The sequence below is a fragment of the Chaetodon trifascialis genome, chromosome 10 (genome assembly GCF_039877785.1).
Source record: "Chaetodon trifascialis isolate fChaTrf1 chromosome 10, fChaTrf1.hap1, whole genome shotgun sequence".
In the NCBI taxonomy this organism is placed as follows: Eukaryota; Metazoa; Chordata; class Actinopteri; order Chaetodontiformes; family Chaetodontidae; genus Chaetodon; species Chaetodon trifascialis.
In genome coordinates this window covers 7,573,558-7,593,804 of record NC_092065.1, presented here as the reverse complement: position 1 = coordinate 7,593,804, position 20,247 = coordinate 7,573,558, and the positions used below count along the sequence as shown (strand labels likewise).

Genomic DNA, 20,247 nt, shown 5'->3' with positions numbered 1-20,247 from the left:
CTGTTCTCATATAATCCAAACAAAATTACAAGGTTAATGGGATAGAGCTGTGTGAGGGATTATGCAGGATTATGCAAATGAAAGGGCTAACATGATTATTATGTGCACACACTGTCGGATGGTGAGATTACTTTGGGCCTGGCGCCACGTACCCCTCACTTAGCCCCTTCAGTTGTATTTTTCACCCCCTCTGCTCAAACTTTATGTATCCACAGACAGAAGGGAAATGACAGGGAAGTGAAGGAGCAGTCAATGAGAGAGAGTCAGAGAGAGAGAGAGAGAGAGAGAGAGAGAGAGAGAGAGAGAGAGAGAGAGAGAGAGAGAGAGAGAGAGAGAGAGAGCTGCAAGCTGCAAACAGCTGTTTCTACACGCCTCCCACTCCAGACTTTGACAGAGAGTCTTTCAGAAATTCAAAAGTATCTGGGGCTCTGTTATGTGGGTGCTCTGATACATAAGTGTACTCTTTGAATTTAAAACAGCCTTACGTTGTTGTTTTTTAGCCTTTCTGAGGCTTTAGCATGTTTAAATCAATACATTTTGTTAATGAAAAAACATTTTCTACAGCTGACTTGGCTGACTTGAAAAGAAATAAGTGCTTATCTTGGAGACAAACCTATTACATTGGTAAGCTACTGTGGCTGGTGAGCTAATTGGTGACATGTTAGCTTGCCAACAACATAATAGTGCTAGCCTGCCACATCAGCTAGGACAATAATTTAACACAGTTTACTCAAGAGACGTATCTGCACCACAAACTCCTGGTCTGCACTTTCCTCCTCTGCAGCACAGTTCATACAGCATGGTTATCCAACAGGAACAAGTTAGCTTCTACTATGGACCCTCCAGCTCTCGATTACCTCAAATTGAAGCATTCTTTGAAAGAAAACTTCACAAAATGTATACTCTATGTGAAAGCTCTCCACGGATTGTCTTACCCTCCAATGATTGACTGATTTCGGCACATTATAAATATGTGACCCATAGAAAGCATCTGTGCATCCAGTTGAAAGCACTTGGCTCAGAGTGACATCACTGTCCCCGGTCGTATTGTGGAGAGCAGGAGGGGCCGCCCACACCCCGTCATTCCCTGGGGCCGTCCAGAGCCACAGCCACGTCTGGTGAAAGTGTGAGTCGAGGATCTCACAGCCAGGCTGTTATGCCTCCATCTGGGCCCCTGAATTAAACATCAGCTAGGCAGACGGGCTCCCTGCCTGAAAGCTTGAGGGACCAGGAACTGGGGCCAATTAACCCATGCCCAGTCTATTCAGACCTTACTTTGTAGCCAATTAAGAGAGCATATTACAGAAGGGGATCAAAAGGGATGATAAAACGGTTGGCTTTAATTTGACATCAGGCACACAGGGTACTGTTTGCATAAGATCGTAGTGACTGAGGGGGAGCACTTTGTTGTTGGCTATGACTGCTGTCATCATAAGCTAAGTAGGCAGATTCAGAATGCCTGGATCATCATTTCTAACAGTTAGGTCAACTTCAGCTTTTGTTGCCCCAAAAGCTTCCAACAGTATGGACTCTTTTTATTTTTTACTCTCAACTTTCAAATATGCTGTGAAACCTCTGTACACTTTCATCAACCTGCCAAGAAGCAAGCAGCTTTAATATTACAGCTGTGATATAATAACTCAAAGCAAGCTTGTCACAAGGACCCTGCATCAGCCTCTCACAGGTCTGAACTTTCAAACGCTCAGAAATGAACCGAACACAGAGAGTCTTGCGAAATCGGTGACATCAGGCACTGTGCCGCATTATGTCACTGTGTCATCAGACACAAGTTTGTCTTCAGTGCAGCTCGGTTCCTCTTCGCCATTTCTGACATGAGGAAATACTGCTGCAGATGAGACGGGGACAGGAAACAGAGTGAATGACAGGAGCAGAAGAGAACAGAACAGATCACAAATATGACCCAATCACAAGCCTCCAGTCCAGGTATACAATAAAAAGGCACTATTGAGCAAATTGTGTCAAGAAGCATCATTATTTATTTTCCTGTTGAGAATAATAATCATGGCCATTCTGTCTCTTGTTGATGCTTTTAATAGATTTTTAAAGAGAAGCTATGAGGTGAAAACATCAGTTTTACTCGATTGCGAACGGGGAAAACATTTGTAGGTTATCAAGACACAGTGTTTGGTTTTGCTGAGTGTCCCCGAATAATAATGTCTGTGATGCATCTTTGTACTGTGTGGGCTGCAAGTATTAGGACAGTGATGCTTTTTATTGTTTTGGCTCCAGTCCAGCACACTGAAGCTGAAATGAAACACTTGCTGTGTGATTAAAGTGGATGTTATATACTGTGTGAAAATGGATATAAGTTCTCCATGGTTTATCAAATGTGTAATTTAAATACCCTTAAGTTAAAGATGGAGGTTAACATTGACCTCATGTTCTTATAATTTAATTTCAAAAACACAACAGTAAAACAAAACTGTCCTAATACTTAGAAACTGCCCTGCATGTGAAACATCGTTCAGCTCCTACAGCCACAACAAATCCAAAATATTCATCTTTGACTCCTGTAGAGCAATTTCCCCCTGAACTGGCTTTATTCGAGCAAGGTGTTTGTTTTGTGAGAATTGAGATCCACAGGCATACAGTTAATGAGAACTAGCTGGATCATTACATAATGGCCTATAGTATGAAAAAAGATCTGATAAACGTTTTCATACTCTCTAATGTATTGATCTTTTGCTGGCGGTGCTGACACAACGGCAGCAGATGCTGAAACAGGGAAATTTAAAAGGTACATCAGTAAACTCTGCTCGGCTGCTGACAGCCTTCACTGCATTTCTGTGTAAGCTTTTCTTGCCAGGTACAGTATTGCAGACAGTGATCAAAAGGGTGGAGAGTTGGGAGCAGACACCTCCTTTGGCTCTTGTCAGCTATGATATAAAAAACAAGCATACCATATGTTTGCTGGGCTTTCATCCCTCTGTCTGTGAACCACGCATGCATGCACCTTTACACACATGTTCCTGTTCGTGAGCTGGCAGGGGAAATTCTTGGAGATATAATCTTTACAACATTTGTAACAAGGAATTCATTGCATTCAGCTCTCAGTACACCCCCTCCGAATAGCTAACATTTTACATCAATCTATTCCCTCAGGGTAGGAAAAAGCGTAATGACGGTGAAACTAAAAGAAACAGGTGTTCTTCTTGCTATGGGTACCTTTGAATGTGCTGAGAGCTACAGAAAGACTGTGAATCACTGCTAATTGCATGAAATTATAGTTGTGGAGGGCAAAATGAACTCATTCTAGTGTAGCTTGAGCCAACACAGTTATAGTAGTACTTTGGAGGGTTGTAGATGCCATGAATTATAGAATGACAAGGGTATTTCTAGATGCGAACTGAACGATGACTCTGGTTTACTGGAAATAATGCTGTAGGGCATTTACAGATAGTCCACATGATGATTTGATGATTGGGGTCCATTTCAAAAAGCAAATTTTTGATTTAATAACACAAATGAACATGAAAAATTCCAACTCAGTCACCAAATTACAAACCAAAGGAAACTGAGCCACTTGGATTAAAACTGCTGAGCCAAATTTGGTCAGAATATGACTGGATTTGGCTGGAGTTTGCTGTTTTTTGTTAAAAGCAAAAGACTGTTGTGCAGCTTTCTTTACAAGGGCTCATCTCTCAAGAGAAGATCCATTGAAATGATTTAATTTAATTTTTAATTGACAGCATGGCCACCGTCTCTAATTAGAAAATACACAAACCCTATAGCTGAGCTGCTCGACTGAGGGCACCAGAACAAAAGCATTTGCAACAGATACTTACATGAGACGAAGGCCTCTCATTATTCAGTTGCTTTATCAGGAAAGGCAGCCCTGACTGAACCAATTTAGAGTAGACAAATAAAAGTCATTTGTATTCTTTGACAGGCAAAAACCAATAAGCAGGATAAATAATGCGAAAGCCAGCAGGGAAATATCTGTCTGATGATAAATCTTGGAACTCCTTTCATGATATTTCACTAACTTAATATACTATATTAATATCACACTGGGTATTGCTGGCTGCATCTGCCTGTTTGCAGAACACATATCCACCCAGTTATGACTGGACAGAGTTATTCATGTAATGTCTTCCAGATCCTTGTTCATTCAAAGTATGTTCACATAAGCTTAGATTTTATTTAAGCACAGACTAGAATAATAGACTACATAAATGTCAAGTTAAGCAGGCCTATAAATTGTTTAACTTTTGCAGAATTAAAGCTGCATTGTGTGATTTTTGTAACCACTAGAAGGCAGATTGAATTCAAAACAAACTCAGCCCTGACACACTGAACGCACCATGTCAGCTTATGACGTCGCTGTTAGCAGACAGTTGCTAGCCAGCAGATTCGAAGCAACACGAGCTCCCATTGGAGCTGTGTTTGTGGACACGTGATAAATGTCCAACACTGACTTGTTCTTGCTTTCTTTTCTTCCTGTTCCGCTTATGTTTCACTCAGCTTGTTTGAGCCTGTTTAAGTACTTAATTGTGTTAATAGTACTGCCAGTTTCACATTAAACAGCCACTTAATTCATTACCAAAATGATTACTTAATGCAGCACCTGTACCGTCAAAACCTACCTTGATATAAGATATAGATAGAAGTACTCCATTTTTTATGCTGTTCACATGATGACATTTACACCTGTTGGTGTATGATGGTAATGCAGGTGATTTTTCCAACAAAAAAATGTAAAAATAGCCTTTTCTGTTAAGAATTAGCTGTATTATTAGCTGGATTTGGTTCATCTGAATTCTTTCACCCCTCCCCAGTCATTACAAAATAGACAAGGGTTGTGCTGCGTATGTGATGTACATTAAGAACATTACATAAGTGAAGTGGTTTCACAGGTGAGGAGTGGTCTCCTGGGTGAAAGGCCTGTGTTTGTTTGACCCATCAATGCACCCCAACCTCCTCCCTACGTGGGCTTTGTCACTCTTTATACTACATCACCTGACATCCTCCTTTGCTCCCATCATCCTTACTATGGCCACTGATGATTGATAATAAAGATGAATATGGGTCATTAGAAACTGCTGGTTCACAGCTGTGATTTTTGGGAGGATGGTCTGATAAATGATGCTGTTACATGAGCAGGATTTATTCCTCTTCAGTGACAGTAAACACAACACAAGCCTACCAATAACTGTGGAATATTCAGAGTTTGGTGAGATATTTAGAGCTGAAGAGCACTAATGTTAACCACAAACAAACAGCAGGGCTACGGTTCTATATTGGCACACACAGCAGGAGATCCTCTCCTCGTACAGCTCCAGCACAGTCACCCACACAGTGACTGCCGTAAAGAGGCCATTAACATGCTGCTAGTGGCTGTCAAAGCTCCACCAGGAAAATTTAGCTGAATTTGAAGGTGTTTTTACCTTTTTTAGTGTGTCTTATATACTACATATTATAGGTTTAAGTATCAGTGGGTTTGAGTTGGTGGTCCTCAGTGGCTGGCTTACAAAGTGCAGTCAACAGATGGACATCTGCCACTGTGCTGGATGAGTCTGACACCATTTAGACTGGCAGGCAGAGTTTTGAGTGATTGCCAGTCGCCTCTGGCTCTGTCTGACTCAGCCTGCGTGCTTTTAATGATCCATGTTCATTGCTCTTTATTCTTTTTCTCTTTTGGATTCTTCAATCCTTTTCCTAACCCTGGTGTCGTGTGTGTGTGTTGCTTCAATAAATTAATAAATAAGTTACGAATTTCAAATGTTCTCCCAACAAAAACTGAATATCTCGTGAATAAGAGCGATTTCACAATACGGTAAAACATACTCCGCTCAGAGTTATTTGTATACATGTCAGTCAGTATTTCTTAAAATAGAAATGACATTTCATGTGATTTTGGTGGCTCATTCAGCAACGTTTTGACCACCATTGTTTTGCGATAAGGTCATGCTTGGAATGATCGCAGTGAATTACGACATCAGTCATATTTATTCATGTGAGAGGAAAATGGTAGTTGCAACATGACTTTGGTGATGCTTTTTTGTCATCTTAAGAGAACTGAGAGTAGACTCTTGGCTAATAGTATTTCCTTCCTACTGAGGATTCACTTCTATTTGAAGGATTTGAAGTCTGTCATTTAGGTGCCAGTTGTATTCTGGTTGCAAATACAACAACTCGTCTTGACAGGACTGCTTCTTAATCTACTTTTTACTCTAATCAACAGATTAGATTAAGGACAAAGGAAATAATCTAACACTTCTGGTCTGTCTTTTGTCCATCATGGCATGCTTTCTTACCACACTTGGAGTTATCATTCTGTCAGGATTCATCAACCTTTCAGCAGCAAACAAGGTCACATGTGAGCTCTACACTGCCGTTGGGCAGAATCTGACTTTGCCATTTGTCTACGACCGACTGGCAAATTCACATGTGCTGAGATGGACTCATAACAAGACAATCATTTTCTACAGACAGCAAGGCAGAGTGTCCGTTGGAAAGCCAGGGGACGTCTCTGCAACCGGATCTCTTTTGCTGAAGAACCTACAACTGTCAAGTGAAGGGGCGTACCAGGCAAATGTGTTGCATCCCAATGGCACACTGGCTAAAACATGGACTGGCAATCTCTGTATGATGGACAAGGTATTGAAACCTCAACTCACTTATAGCTGCGACTTCAAGTCTAGTGCTGTTAATCTAAATTGCCATGTAGCTAATCCTCAGGGTTTAGCGTTCTCATGGATACTCGATGAAAATACCTTAACAAGTGAAACAAAACAAAAGCTGAGCATATCACTGGCACAGCTGAAAGGGGAGAGGAACTTTACATGTGGTGTGGCAAACAAAGTCAGCCAGGAGAAAAGCAACACCGTTCATGTAACCTGTAAAAGTCCATCACCACCAACTTTGCTTTGTTTTGCATCCAAAACCATTGTGGCAGTGCTTGCAGGAGGAACAGGTCTGATTCTGGTTTTGCTCACTATTATCATCACATTATGTTGCTGTCAAAGACGAACCAAGAGTCAAATGAGACTGAGGGATAAAAGGGAGCTCAGGATGCTTTCTCTAAGCAAACGAGAGCCAGACTCCATCAGCCCAGAGTATGAGACTATGCACGCGACAGAGGAACCTTCAACCCCAAGCCCCGAGCCTTCACCCAGTGCCTGTTATGACAGTGCTTCTCAGCCTGAAGCTCCGACTGAAAACACACCTCCACAGCTCTCCAATGTGGCTGAAGAACAACGGCCTTCACCGGTGCCAAAACCGAGGACGAAGGGCCCCCAGACACCGAATGTCTGAATGCGGAACTGAGACCTGGAGCAAGAAGAGGAACTAAGACAGAGGGAGATGTTTTTAGTGAATCAGCAGGCTTAATCATGATGTGCAGCAAGCTTGGGAGGGAGGATATATATCTTTATTTTTCTTAGCAACTTTAAGTGTGAAACCATGGCTTAGCTCTGTTATTACTGTTTTAAATGTAGCAGTTGCAGTGGTGAAGTTAAGGGTTGTGCACATTATGAAACAAGAAACTGCCGGATGAATTTCAAAACTGATGTTGGTCCAGTTTGTTAACGTTAAGGATGTTCTCATTTTCTTTATGAATTCTTTGACTGCACAGCTGATGTACTTTGTTATAATTGTTATAAATAAAGCAAATTCCAGACAAAGTGTTGATATAATAGATCAGAGAGTAAGGTTGGCGATATTATACATTTTTCATATTATCAGCAAATCTCATGAAAAAGCTAAAACCAACAAAGCTTTATTCTGTCTTTCAGTACTTTCCATTTTTGTTAACTCTGCATGTGGCACTCAGCCACAGGTTCACTGGTTCCAACTCAACTTTTTTTTAAAGGAGGTGAGATCAACTCCAAATAAACTCCAGTGGCAGCGTTCCTTATAATGAAGGAACATGTGACAGTGTGATTCAGTGTTTCTGATAGTTTTGGGACAACGGTGGTGATCTATGACACAGAGAGGTATATCAGGCTTTGGATACACAGACAATACTTGCTCGTACTGATTCATGTTGGTTGTCATGTTTTCATGAGAAACTTGTTGACACTAAGGAAATATAGAACATTTCTTATTAATATGACTTTTCCTTTAAGCTTTTTTTGGGAAATATTGATTGGTATGGTATGAGAACTATTTTATGTATCACAGCAAAGACATATGAACACTGTTTTTTAGCAGCTACGCTGATAATTACACACACTCTAAATGATAATCTTTCAAAATTAACAGTGTGATTTTCTGTAATCACACTGTATTTTTACCTATATTGTGTTTGAAATAAACAGGGTTGTCAGAGATGATCACATTGCTCATATTTGTATGGAAAACTACATTAAGCAGCTTATCTGTGTCAAACACAGCCCTTTGTTCCAGCTTCTTACTTGTCAGCATTCTTGCACTTATTAAAATTTGCTTGCTTGCAAGAAGTTATTAAAGGGAGAAAAAAAATCAATAGAGGAATGGATTAGCTAAGGCAAATATCTATTATCTCCAATGGGTAAATGGTAATCCACACATGAAAGTGTTTGCTGTCTCGCCTAATGCTGTGTGACAGCCACATAATGGAATCCCCCTGAGCGTCATCGCCTAAAACTTACAAGCCAATGTCATCTTTTGTCAGGCCCTGCTCCACTCCTGCTCTCTTTACATGGCTGAAATTTCGGTCCAGCCGGCAGGGATTTGGCAGTAAAGCTGGTATCTGCTCCTGGAACAACGCCATTTGTTTTTCTTGAGAAACACTGAGACGTGGTGGGCAACGCACCTCGTCACTTCCCCTCACCAGCTAAAAATGTGCACCATATACACGGACAGACAGATCGAGAGCACACATGCACATATATAGGCATCCTGTAGACTCACACACACACACACACACACACACACACACACACACACACACACACACACACACACACACACACACATGAGGGGCCACATTTCATGATACAACTTAATGAAACACATCTCCTATGCCCTGGAAATGGAAGGGAAATACTTCTGAAATGTGTTTAATCAGTGGCTCTTGGAGTCTAGAGGATATACCCTTTTGATCTTGGAGTGTGTGTGTCCAGGAAAAGGGTCAATTACCCATGGAAAGTATTTATACTCATGTCAGATAATTCTTATTACAGTTCTCTCGTTGTCACGGGCTGCCAAGTCTGGGGAAAGTACAAACCAAATCAGAAAATCAGAGGTCAGCCAGCGCTGTGGCCTTTTTCATCAGATTTGCCTGAAAATACAGAGATGATTATGACCTATTAGCATTCTTGAGCCAACTTAGCACTCAGTGACCTCAGTGCTTTTCCTGAAACTTAAAGCACACAAAGCAGCGAATTAGCTGAAGCCACGATCCTCCAATCAGTCCCCAATTTATTGAAAATGCAGCCAATTACAAGTACTTTTGACAATCAAACAGTGATGTAATGACTTTTAAAACCCTTTAAATGTGGAAAATGAGTAAAAAGCTTCAGTTGTGGTCTTGCCTAACATAAAGCATTGTATTAAAATAGTGTTAAATCCCTTTTCAAGTATCTCATTAGGAATCAAATTCACTGTATCTGTCAGCACACCAGTCCTATTTATTCACTCTCCTCCATCTGTGCACCTCGCACTTGGTTTCACACCACACATGCAATTTGTGGGCTGGCTCTGCACAGTCTGTGGCTGTCTGCAACACACCAAATCAATTTCACAAATCTGCTGAGGAATCAGGCTGCACTGATTTTTAATGGAGGCAGAATAGCCCACTTTCCAGACCTCAGCATTTAGCACCTCACAGACACTGGTTGTCTTAGGACAAAACAAGATTCGGTGCGCACGAGTTCCTAACATCTCACGACTCGAATCTGACCTGTTCATAGACTGCATCGAAGTACGTGAGTAGCTGTCACATCACAAGCTGAAATGTAACTTCTGAGAACAACAGCTTTTTGGATGCTAAACAAAATGTTATTTTCTTGGCCACTTTGGCGCAGCAGAAACAACATGTGAACACGGATATGTCATCACCTTTTAAGTTTACAAGGTGAGCTTCCAGCAGTTATGGAGCAACATTTTACTTGGACTCGTGTTCGCGTCTACCTGATGAGTGAAAGTCTCGCTCTCTTGCAGTTAAGCTTTTGGTCTCTATTTTGTTCATCAGCGAGTTCTAACATAGTAATAGTTTATAAAAATGATCCAATGAAAAAGGTGTGTGTGAACCAAAACAGTAAAGTTGCAGTCTGTGCAGCTGAACAACGAGCTGAATTTCATCTGCATGACATCATTCCAATGTAAAGTCTATGGGCCAAGAACATGAACATGCAGACGAGGCCAGCAGGGGAGTCACTGATTTGTGTGTGCAATAGGCCTTTTTGGTTTATGCACCAGACAAGCAGTTTTCTTTCAAGTGAGAGGGCACCATCTTTGAGTTTGGTATTCAGTTCCTATAAGACATCCACTGATGGATGTTAAGTCTCCACCCAGTAAACACTGAGCCCTACCTTATAGTGTGAAGTTGGTATTTACAAAGTGTGTGCAACTATGTCCTCGTTTTAGACTTCCATCTGATGTTATTACTCAAAATATACACAAATCACATTCCAACTTTGCACAAGGGTCAGAGCTGCAGCGGGATGATCGTTTATGTGACCTTACAGTAACTCTTTAAAATAAAAGGTTCCGGGAAAGGAAATAAAAATTGATGAGATGTACTGCGGACAGGATTTTTTCCAGTGCCTCTATCAGCAGGACAGACGCATGGAATCATGGTCGATTAAATCCATGACCCTCCGACTGGAAGACCTTTGGTACTTTATGAGTCCTTAAAGAAGGTAAAAGTATTACACGTTGCTCACATCAATTTTGCACAGGCTTCTGGGAAAGGAGGTCATCGGACATTTCGGATGAAATAAAATGTAAACCAAAAAGCTTGTATGACAACACATCCTGTCCTTGGAAAGTTTGACTGTGGTGTGTGCATCTTTGTCATGGTTACACAAGGATAGCTTGTTGAATCTCTGTTTATGAAAGGATTTTTTTTTTTAACCGGATTTCCCTTGCAGAGCAGTTTCTCTGTCTGCTCCTCGCACCCTTGCCAAATGCTCCATCGTTGTCTACTTTGACATGGTGGAAGAGACTCCTACAGAGGCTGAGTCCATGAAAGCCCGTGACAAATAGGCTTCCAGCACATCTCTGATCTGCAGCCTAGCAATTTTATGATTTTCTTCATGGATGTCTTAAAGTTGCAGAAAGCACATGTTTTTAACGAGGCAATGGAAGAAAAATAACAGAGAAACATTGCCTTGAAAGGTTTGATAGGTTTTTGGATTCATGACTGTGTTTTGATGCTAAGTCCTTGCTAACGCCTGCACTTCTGAAACAACAGTTCATTAGAACACGAATGGGTTTACTGAGGTCATGGAGGAGAAATCCAAACATGCATATCTGGCTGTCCAGCTCCATGTGGTGGCCTCTGCTTTCTGTGGGGCAAATTCACAATTATCACCTTAGAAACTTCCTGATCCTATTGAGAACTTGCTGGTCCAGTCTCAAATTTGGCATCTGTGCCAGTTAGGAATGCATATATAAATCACTTTGGTTCCATATCATGTATCCAGAACATAAGCTATGGGGGTCATACAGGAAGAGGAGATGGACAGAATCAATGTTCAGACTATAATTAACAGTGAGTAGAACAAATATTCCCATAATTTCATTCTAATGCCAGCAGCTGCTCTGAGCCAAAGAGGCTGGCGTGTGAAAAGAGAAAAGGCTGGGAAAACAACAGCCCTTTGTCAGAGACGGGCTGACAGACAGGAGCGCTGCTGCCATTTGTATCCAGTGAAGGAATGTGACAGCACCAAGGTCTACAGACATGATACAGAACATCACTGCTCTCAGCAGATACTTTAAAATAGTTCAGTGGAGCAAAGAACTGCTGTAACTTGGTGTATTGTGTAGTCACTGGTTAAAAATAATATGCTGAATATATCTGAAGACACCGTATGGATCCAGTGGGAATACCGAAAAACACATTTTTATGTTTCCACCTTGCAGAGGTTGTAGAAATACTTGAGTTATCTTCTTTTCACCTGGGTGCAAGAAGTTACATCAAGACTTTGTAACTTCAGGAGGTTCATGCTATTGTCCAGAGATCCAGCTTCACCCCGTCATGCAGGCACCCACACCAACCAGTAGGAGGTGCTGGTGTGGCCACAAGGATCTCATTCCATCCAGGTTTTCCATGCAAATGTGACACAAATTATGACCAAATTTTTAGAAAATCCACTACAGAAAATTCAAATTAATGTGAGTTTATGTCTGTTAAAATGCGAATATTAAAAGGGTAGCTAGAAGAAGAGTTGGTCGTGTTATGTGCTCCCCCTGCTGGTGAAAACACGCATTATGTCGTCGACTCTATGAGTGATGTTCTTCTTGAAAATGAGTAGAAAGACAATAAAATGATAGATGGAAATATGCTTCCCGGTTTCATATCTACCAAAGGATTTGTGGAAATATACAACCAAGCTGTAAGCAATGCTATCAGGACCTGAACCTGAACTAGTGCTTTACCTCTGCACCTAATAATAGCCTTCCTCTGCTTCTGTGAACATATTCAATAAAATTTGGATCAGAAACATGATCCACCTAAACTAACGTCTCTCTACCTTCTGTCAAACCACCATTTCCACTTGTCAGGATATGAACACCACAGATGAGAAGAGCAGCACATTACATTAGATCTTTGGTGAAGGTGAAGAAATCTCTGCAGCTATTTGTGCAAACAACCAAGCTGTTCAAGTTAAACCATTTTAAGGGAATAAAGTTGCAACTGACATCAACTTAAACTCTTTACAAATTCTGCCAATTACATCTCTAATTCTACTAATTTTGGTTTTATGAGCATGCAGCGACTGGAAACTGTCTGTTCTTGTTAAGAACATTTTTTCTAAATCTTTTTGTACAAATTTAAAAGGGGTTTTTGCAGCCAGTGTTCCCAGAAGTAGTTGAATTAACACATTTACAACCAGTCTTAAATATTAGACATCAAAATCACACCAGCTTTAAATACAAAGTCTGTACTTTAACTTGCTTTAAGCGTTTATTCCTCCAGTTCTATCTCTATTGCTTCACTCTGTGTTATTTAGAGTGGTTAAATGATGCACTACAGGGTGGTTAATCTCATCTTGTCTGTTTGCTGTCCCTCACCAGGTGTATCCCACACCTCGTCTCCATCTCAGGCGCTGCTACGAATTCCAGGTGAAGCTCGCATTCAGGGGATGAGCCTAAACAAACATTCCAGGAGAATCAGCTGTAGACAAAAGAAAAGGGGGTAAACTCCAGTCCACAAATGCTGTAAAGCAGGCCTATCATTTCCACTACAAACACAGCTCTGTAATAAAAATGCTTCTATCAGCCAAATTACCTATCCAGGGTCTTGCACCTGATATAAATCAGATGGGAGAAAAATTCCACCTCCTGCTCTAATAAGCATCTTGCGTTCACAGACTCAACATTCATGCAAAGATCAAACATTTCTGTAACATTCTTGGAGATATAGTGTGTGCCAACACAAAATTACAACCTGGCAAAAAATACAGAAGAAAAAAACATACATCCCACTGCTTATGATGTGCATTTTGCACAATAAGACTTTTTGATTTGACATGTGGGGCAAAGGCATTTAAGATAATTCTCTGAGATAGCTGTAATGCCTTTTGAGGAACACCCAGAAGAGATAATTTGGTTAGTTTGATGCCTTTGTCTTGGTCTATGGGCCTATCTCCTCTCAGAGAAAAGGATCCCTTAAGCCTTATTGTGTGTGTGGATTCATGCAGGGATGACAGCATGTCAGTGAAGGGCCATGCAACAATAGTTCAAGATGAGAGAGGTGTAAAGGTGCGACGGAGGGCTAACAACACAAGGTTTTGCTTTGGCTATGCTGTTAGTATCTAACAAAGCATCAGCACAACACTCCAGTGGCCTCTCTGTGTGGCCTCGGTTACTTCAAATGTCTTTGAAAGGTGCTCTGCTTTCTGCACTGGCCTCGTGTTGGAAACTTGCCCTGAAAAGTACTTTATCACCAAAATAGATAAGAGGGGGAAAAAAGCATGTTTGCTGGTTATTTGTTGCTGCCATGGAGACAAACTGTTTGAGTGAATTACCCAGACAAAAGATTTTTTTTTTTTTTTTTTTCATTTTGTTTATTCAGGCATTAACTCAGAAATAATATATACAAAGTATGAGCCATTTATGACAAGCCACCTTTAAAGTGTATTTTTAGCCATCTGTAGTCAGAAGTGGTCAAACAGAACAGTTATATAATGACAGAATACAAATTTCACCTACAAATCAGGACACAAGGGTTAATGCTGTACTGAGCATGAGTGTCTAATTAGAATACATGTCATCATGTGTCTAACAAATCTTCTGGGCCAATTAATCTGAGTCAAATCTGTCCTTATGGCATCTGACAGACAGTCTGGTCAAAGTGGCTACTGATGCTGCACTTTGTGCCAGTAAATGTGTCGCAGGCAGCTGGGTGGTGTACGTTGCTGAGCTGCGGTACCATATGGAGTGCAAAGACTGAATCAAAAATCCTGCTGCCATCGTGGCATGTGAAGCGCTCATGAATCTTTCTTGCGGGACACATTGTGTTTCATTCAGGGCTGACTGGGACGTCCATGTGCAGAACGGGAACAATGGCGAGGGGTGATGGCATGAGGCTTGAGTTTGAGGTTGCTTTGAAGACAATACGGGGAAGCTTCAGTGCGGAAGGTGGCTACGTGGTTCATGTTTAGAGCTCCAGCAGAAAAACTGATCAGACGTACTCTGACGTGAAAGTTAAGAATTAATCTTTGTTACTCTGGACGTTTCAAAGCGGCCACTGCTTTGATTTACTCCACAGAACACCTCATTTCTCTCAGCAGACAGATTCTGACCTCCAGAAACTTGCTCTGTTTCTTTGAAAAGACTTCAGATCTATCCCGTCTGCTGAGGAACATTAGCTCCTTGAGACAGCAATGCTTATCATCACTCCTCAAAAGACAACTATTCACACTTCTACAGTGCGTACCTGCACACCTGTCAAACTTTCCATTCTAGATCAGCAGCTCACATGCCGTTCACAGGATCAGTGGCAGACTTTCCACTCAAAATTCATGGCAATTTTTGAAGTTTCACATAGATGACAAATTTCTTTCCTGGTTTGTCAGCTGAAATATTGACTGTTGCCAAGAGATTGGGGGACAGATGCAGCTAGCTAGCTAATTAACATTATCTCCTTTTCAAGATTTTTTCATGTTTCCCTCCATGTAAAATACACACTTGATGGCTATAATATGACTTACATCATGCTAAAAGACAGAGGATAAAGCCAGTTAATCATTTAGACTTAGGAATGAAGGACTAGCGTTGTTCCCATGTTACAGGGCAGTGAGTCCTGGTCCAGCCTTCATTATCATTATGAAAAAAGGGAATATATTATTTTGTCTACGTGTACAGTTACTAAGGCAGAGATTTATTCCTTATTGCCCGTATTTATAATGATAATAATGATAGTAATGATACTAATAAACTTTATGTTGTACTTTCCATCCAAGAATGACACCTAAAAGCACTGTATAACAAAGAACAATGTGAGTCTGGCACAGAGCAGGACAGAGCCAATAACGTTAGCCTAAACTCTGGCACCATCTAGAACCAGCTTTTCTAACCTAAGCTGAACCAAACAGAATAATGTCATTTGCTCATGTTGTGTCCTTGGCTTGGGAAGTAGCACTGAGTTACCACAGTGGGTAGTGAGCAAGTTAGCTGGGCCTGCTGCCTTAAAATTAGCAGCTCGAGCAGATAAACACACACTTTAAAACATTCCTGACAATTTTGCTCTCTTGTTTCTGGATTAGGGAATGTGATTAAAAAAGAGGCACCACTCCAGATTGAAAGGCGGTTGATTGCAGCATTTTACAATTAAGTCAAAAGCTGCTTCAAACACAGAGAAATGTGAAATGAAGGTGTGTGTGTGTTCGTGTAATCTAGCCCGTTAAGGAGCAACCCATCAAACACACACAGACACACTTTGCATTCCGGAGGCAATCAGCGTCTCTGTTCAACCTTCCCTCAAGTTCATAAAGCACGTCTATTTCTCCCCTAAATCCTGCTCTCATAGCTCAGTGCAGGCGCTGAGTGGATGCTAAAGAAGTGCTTTGAATTAACAGAAGTACGTTTGAAATAAATAAATACAATTAGAACATCCTCAGATGGCAAATGGGGGCTGGAGGGCTTTGTTGTGGGCTAGAGAGTGATAAAAGCTTTTCATTGGCTATTGTACTGTCCTCTTGAAAAGGCTTTGTCTGTGTTTGAGTAGCACCACCAGAGACAGACTGGAATGAGTGCCCTTCTTGCCATGCTAATAGACCTGCTGCACGGGTGTGCGTGTGTGATTGTGGTCATACTTGAGTGTGTTTGGGGCACGCATGCACACACACAATCAAATAGTCTTATTCAAAGAGGTATGCAGACACACACACACACACACACACACACACACACACACACACACACACACACACACACACACACACACACACACACACACTGTCTCCAGCTCAGGCAGGAAGATGTGCTCCACACGAAAGCTGCCCATAGACTGGCTGTTAATTAGAGCAGGTAGACAGAGGGGTGGAGGTGTTTTTTTTTTGGGGGGGGGGGGGGGGGGCTTGTTTGGGATTTTGAGGGCCTTTTGTAGGATGAATAGCTGACAATAGTGAGCCTTTCTTGTGGGATAAATGTGATCACACTCTGCTGCAAAGACAGAATGACTGATAACCCAAACAGGAGTTATTTTCATAGAGTCCTGCTCATAGAGTGTGCAACCAAATGTTCAGGAGTCGAGGAATTTCCCATTTTTCTCGTGTCCGTAGATTGTATCTCCCCATGACAGAGGAGGGTTAGTCTTCGTGTCTCTTGGGTACAAGAAACCAGAACCTATTATTTAGTCAAGCACGGAGAAAAAGTGGCTTCTGAGAGCAGAGGACCTTCAGAGGAGTGATTGATGTGAGTTAACCCCGTCAAATGCAGGGTTATGGATCAGTGCAAAACAGCACATAAATCACTTCCAAATGGTCTTACCTACCACTGACAGATCAGACCGATACGCTCTTTGCTGCTTCCATGAATGTCTGCAATATCTCTTGATCAGTGTTTTCAGGTGTTTCTACAGTATACAGGTAGCAAAATAGCAGAAATTAGTTTACACAACAGTGCCCTCCTTAGCTCATCTGAAGCAAGGCCACTTGCACTTTTCCTGCGAATATCCTCCAGATACAAATTGCAGGAGGAAAATATATCGCATTGTGACAGTAATTTCACAATAAAAGCTTCAGCCTCAAATCAGTGACATTTGGTTGGGTTTCGCTCTTGTGTTTTGTTGATGTAGGCTTTATCTTTTTATTCTTTCTATCAAAAATGTTTGTCTTTTCCTCTGACCTTATTAATATAATATGTAGAAAAGTATTGAAACAGTAACCCTTCCCTTGAACATTTGATGAAGATAAGTAGAAAAATAAAGAACTATTTCATGTTTAATATGAAAAATATTTTTTTTGTTTTCCAAAAAGTGATTCACAGACAAAGACACGTACAGTATATTGTCCTGCATAGTGAGGTTGCTGTTTGGGGTCAGTCAGAGCTCAGTGAGGTGTAACTCCCTGTTAGACCTCTTATGAACAAATTGTTCTCCAATAACAGAAATTTAGCAGATATTTTGGATCCAGATGGGTGGCGCCGCACAAAAGCACTGTCAACATCAGTCACAGATGAATCTCAGTTGTATTTAACCATGTTTTACAGCTGATGTCACAGAAGTGATGCATCATTTTCTGTAGCAGACTGTCAGTTTGAAATCATGTTTATGAGCAATTCTCATAAAGTCAGGAGAAGTTATGGAGTGTCAAGGTGATAAAACAATTTTAAGTACTGTTTTGGAGCTGTTGAAGAGGATTCCAAATAGAACTTGAGGGTCAAAACAGTATCAACGCTGTTTTCTTAAGTTTGATGCATCCCCTCTAGTCTGGTCCTCTGCAGCAAGAAAACAACTGAGCACACAAACATAAACAGGATCTGTTCTACCTTGAGAAGAATTCCCTCATGACCATAAGCATGAGGAAAACATGAAGCCACTATCCAGACAATGAGGGATTTTTTGGTGGGAGGGTTTCAGCTGCCTGCATGCTCTGTTGTCTGTGTCAGCACATGACAGCGTGTGCGTGAGTAACTGGATTGTACTGTACACACCTCGCACGCCTCTTGTTAGTGTGAAATGCGAGCGAACAAGGGCGACATTCAGTTAAGAGGTTTAATATACCCTGGTGACGTGAGCGACAACAGTGTGTAAAAATCTCCAGAAAGCTCATTTGATTGGAGCGTTAAGCTGTTAAAAATAATTAGCCCCCCCTATTATCCAGTGTCTTGCCTACTTGCGCCACACACAAGAGAGAGGCCACAGCTCACAGCTATAGTTGAGTCTGGCCTTTGCCTCATTCGCTCTAACTATGCTGACATAGGGCAAGATTTTCCAGGCTGCTTAACAGCCGCAAGTTTTACAATGGGAAAGAATTTTCCACAACGAAAACACTGCCACTGGTCATAATGTGTGCATTTCCTAAATGACGGTCTGCGGGCTTTTATGACTATTTTGCTTTGTTCACCGTAAGAACTACAGCTTTGTTTGTGCTACAAATAGACTACTTTAACATCAATAATGGCTACAAAATACGACTTGTCAAAAGATATCTTATGGAAAGATCCCTGAGCGGATAAGAAAATTCCTCAGTGAGTGTCCTCTCTTTGCCACTAGCCTTAATGTGTGATTCACGCCAGGGTCTCATGTTCACGGATCAAACAATGCGAGTCGATTTTTCACCACACCACATGTGCATACAGGCTATTGGCACATACATGCAGACCCCAGGGGCCTGACACCAACCCCCCAACTCCTTCATACCTCCTCCAGTTGGACCATGCCTGTCTCTGACAACATACCACCCAGCCATGTGCAGTGAATAGGTGGTCAGCTCTGGACTGAGGCTGCAGCCCGCCACACATCACATGCAGCTGTTACAAAATGGACACTCTAGACTATGTAACATAATACCTAAAAATGACCTCATTCAGTCTCAGCCAGTTAAAGTCAAAGCTGACATGATTTCCTTCAAAAGAGCTGGCAGCCAGGCTGACAGCACAGCCTGTGATGCCTGTGAGGCAAAGTGCCAACAGCTTCCATCCTTAAACTACTGATAGGCCAGTTGGTAGGGGAGATAACTGTGTAATCTTGTGTGGTTTTCATGGATTTTCAAGCAGACATGGTGCATAAAAAGATGAAATTGATACTGTTCAAGGACAACTGTTCCACTCTAGGATGGACGGGTTCATGCTAGAAAGTGGGAGATGAGTGTGTATGTGTGAGGTATACGAGGATGTGAGCTTGCTTATAACAACATTCTCCTACTGCAGCAACTTTCACTGTGAAATTGTTGAGAACAGCTGGACTTGGCAGCTCGATGCTTCTGCACATTGTTTATACAGAAGCCTAGTGCATCAATCAATCAATCAATCCATTATGATATACAGTGCACACACAGGAACATTTGTTTATGCAGACTAATGAACTGCTTCCAGTACCGGCGGACAGAAAACAGGACCAAGGGAAAGGAAAATGTATGACAGGTGGTGCACAGCAGAGAATACATTTGAAGGAAGAACTACAAACAAAAAACACACAGTTGTTAAATGGTGTGCATTTCTGGTCACAGTATAGGTTGCACGAGCCTCGATAGAAGTCATGGAGGTTTGCCAGCCAGTGATCGTGTGATGCTTTACCTCCATCTACTGGTCAGCAATGAAGATGCATTGCAAAGTTGACAGAAATGTTCACCATACATTAGTTCAGCTCCAGTGAGAGTAAGAATGGACGCTACTGGGTTAAGATTTGATAAAAAGCTAAACCCAACTGTATTCATTTGCTCCATTTGCTTAAAAATCATTAGTCCTTTCCTTGCAAATCACTTATGATTGATGAGGAAAATCGCCCCATATGTCCTGTTATACAGAAGGTAAATAAATAATAAGTAAAATAATAAAAAAATAATGAGTAAATAATAAGATTATTGATGGCTGAATTGCATTAAGCTGCTTCAGTGTTAGGCTGTTTGTGTATGCTGGCTCACTGCCACACTGTCATGCATGGCTTAATGGGATGCTTGAATACAACAT

The 20,247-nt window shown here is 41.3% G+C and overlaps 1 protein-coding gene across 1 annotated transcript; it reads left to right on the top strand.

Moving 5' to 3' along the window:
* Positions 1–6,136: 6,136 nt before the first annotated feature.
* On the top strand, positions 6,137–7,376 carry LOC139337739 (T-cell surface antigen CD2-like). The gene has a single exon (XM_070972474.1). The coding sequence runs from the start codon at positions 6,262–6,264 to the stop codon at positions 7,276–7,278; it is 1,017 nt and encodes a 338-aa protein (XP_070828575.1). The 5' UTR covers positions 6,137–6,261; the 3' UTR covers positions 7,279–7,376.
* Positions 7,377–20,247: the final 12,871 nt, after the last annotated feature.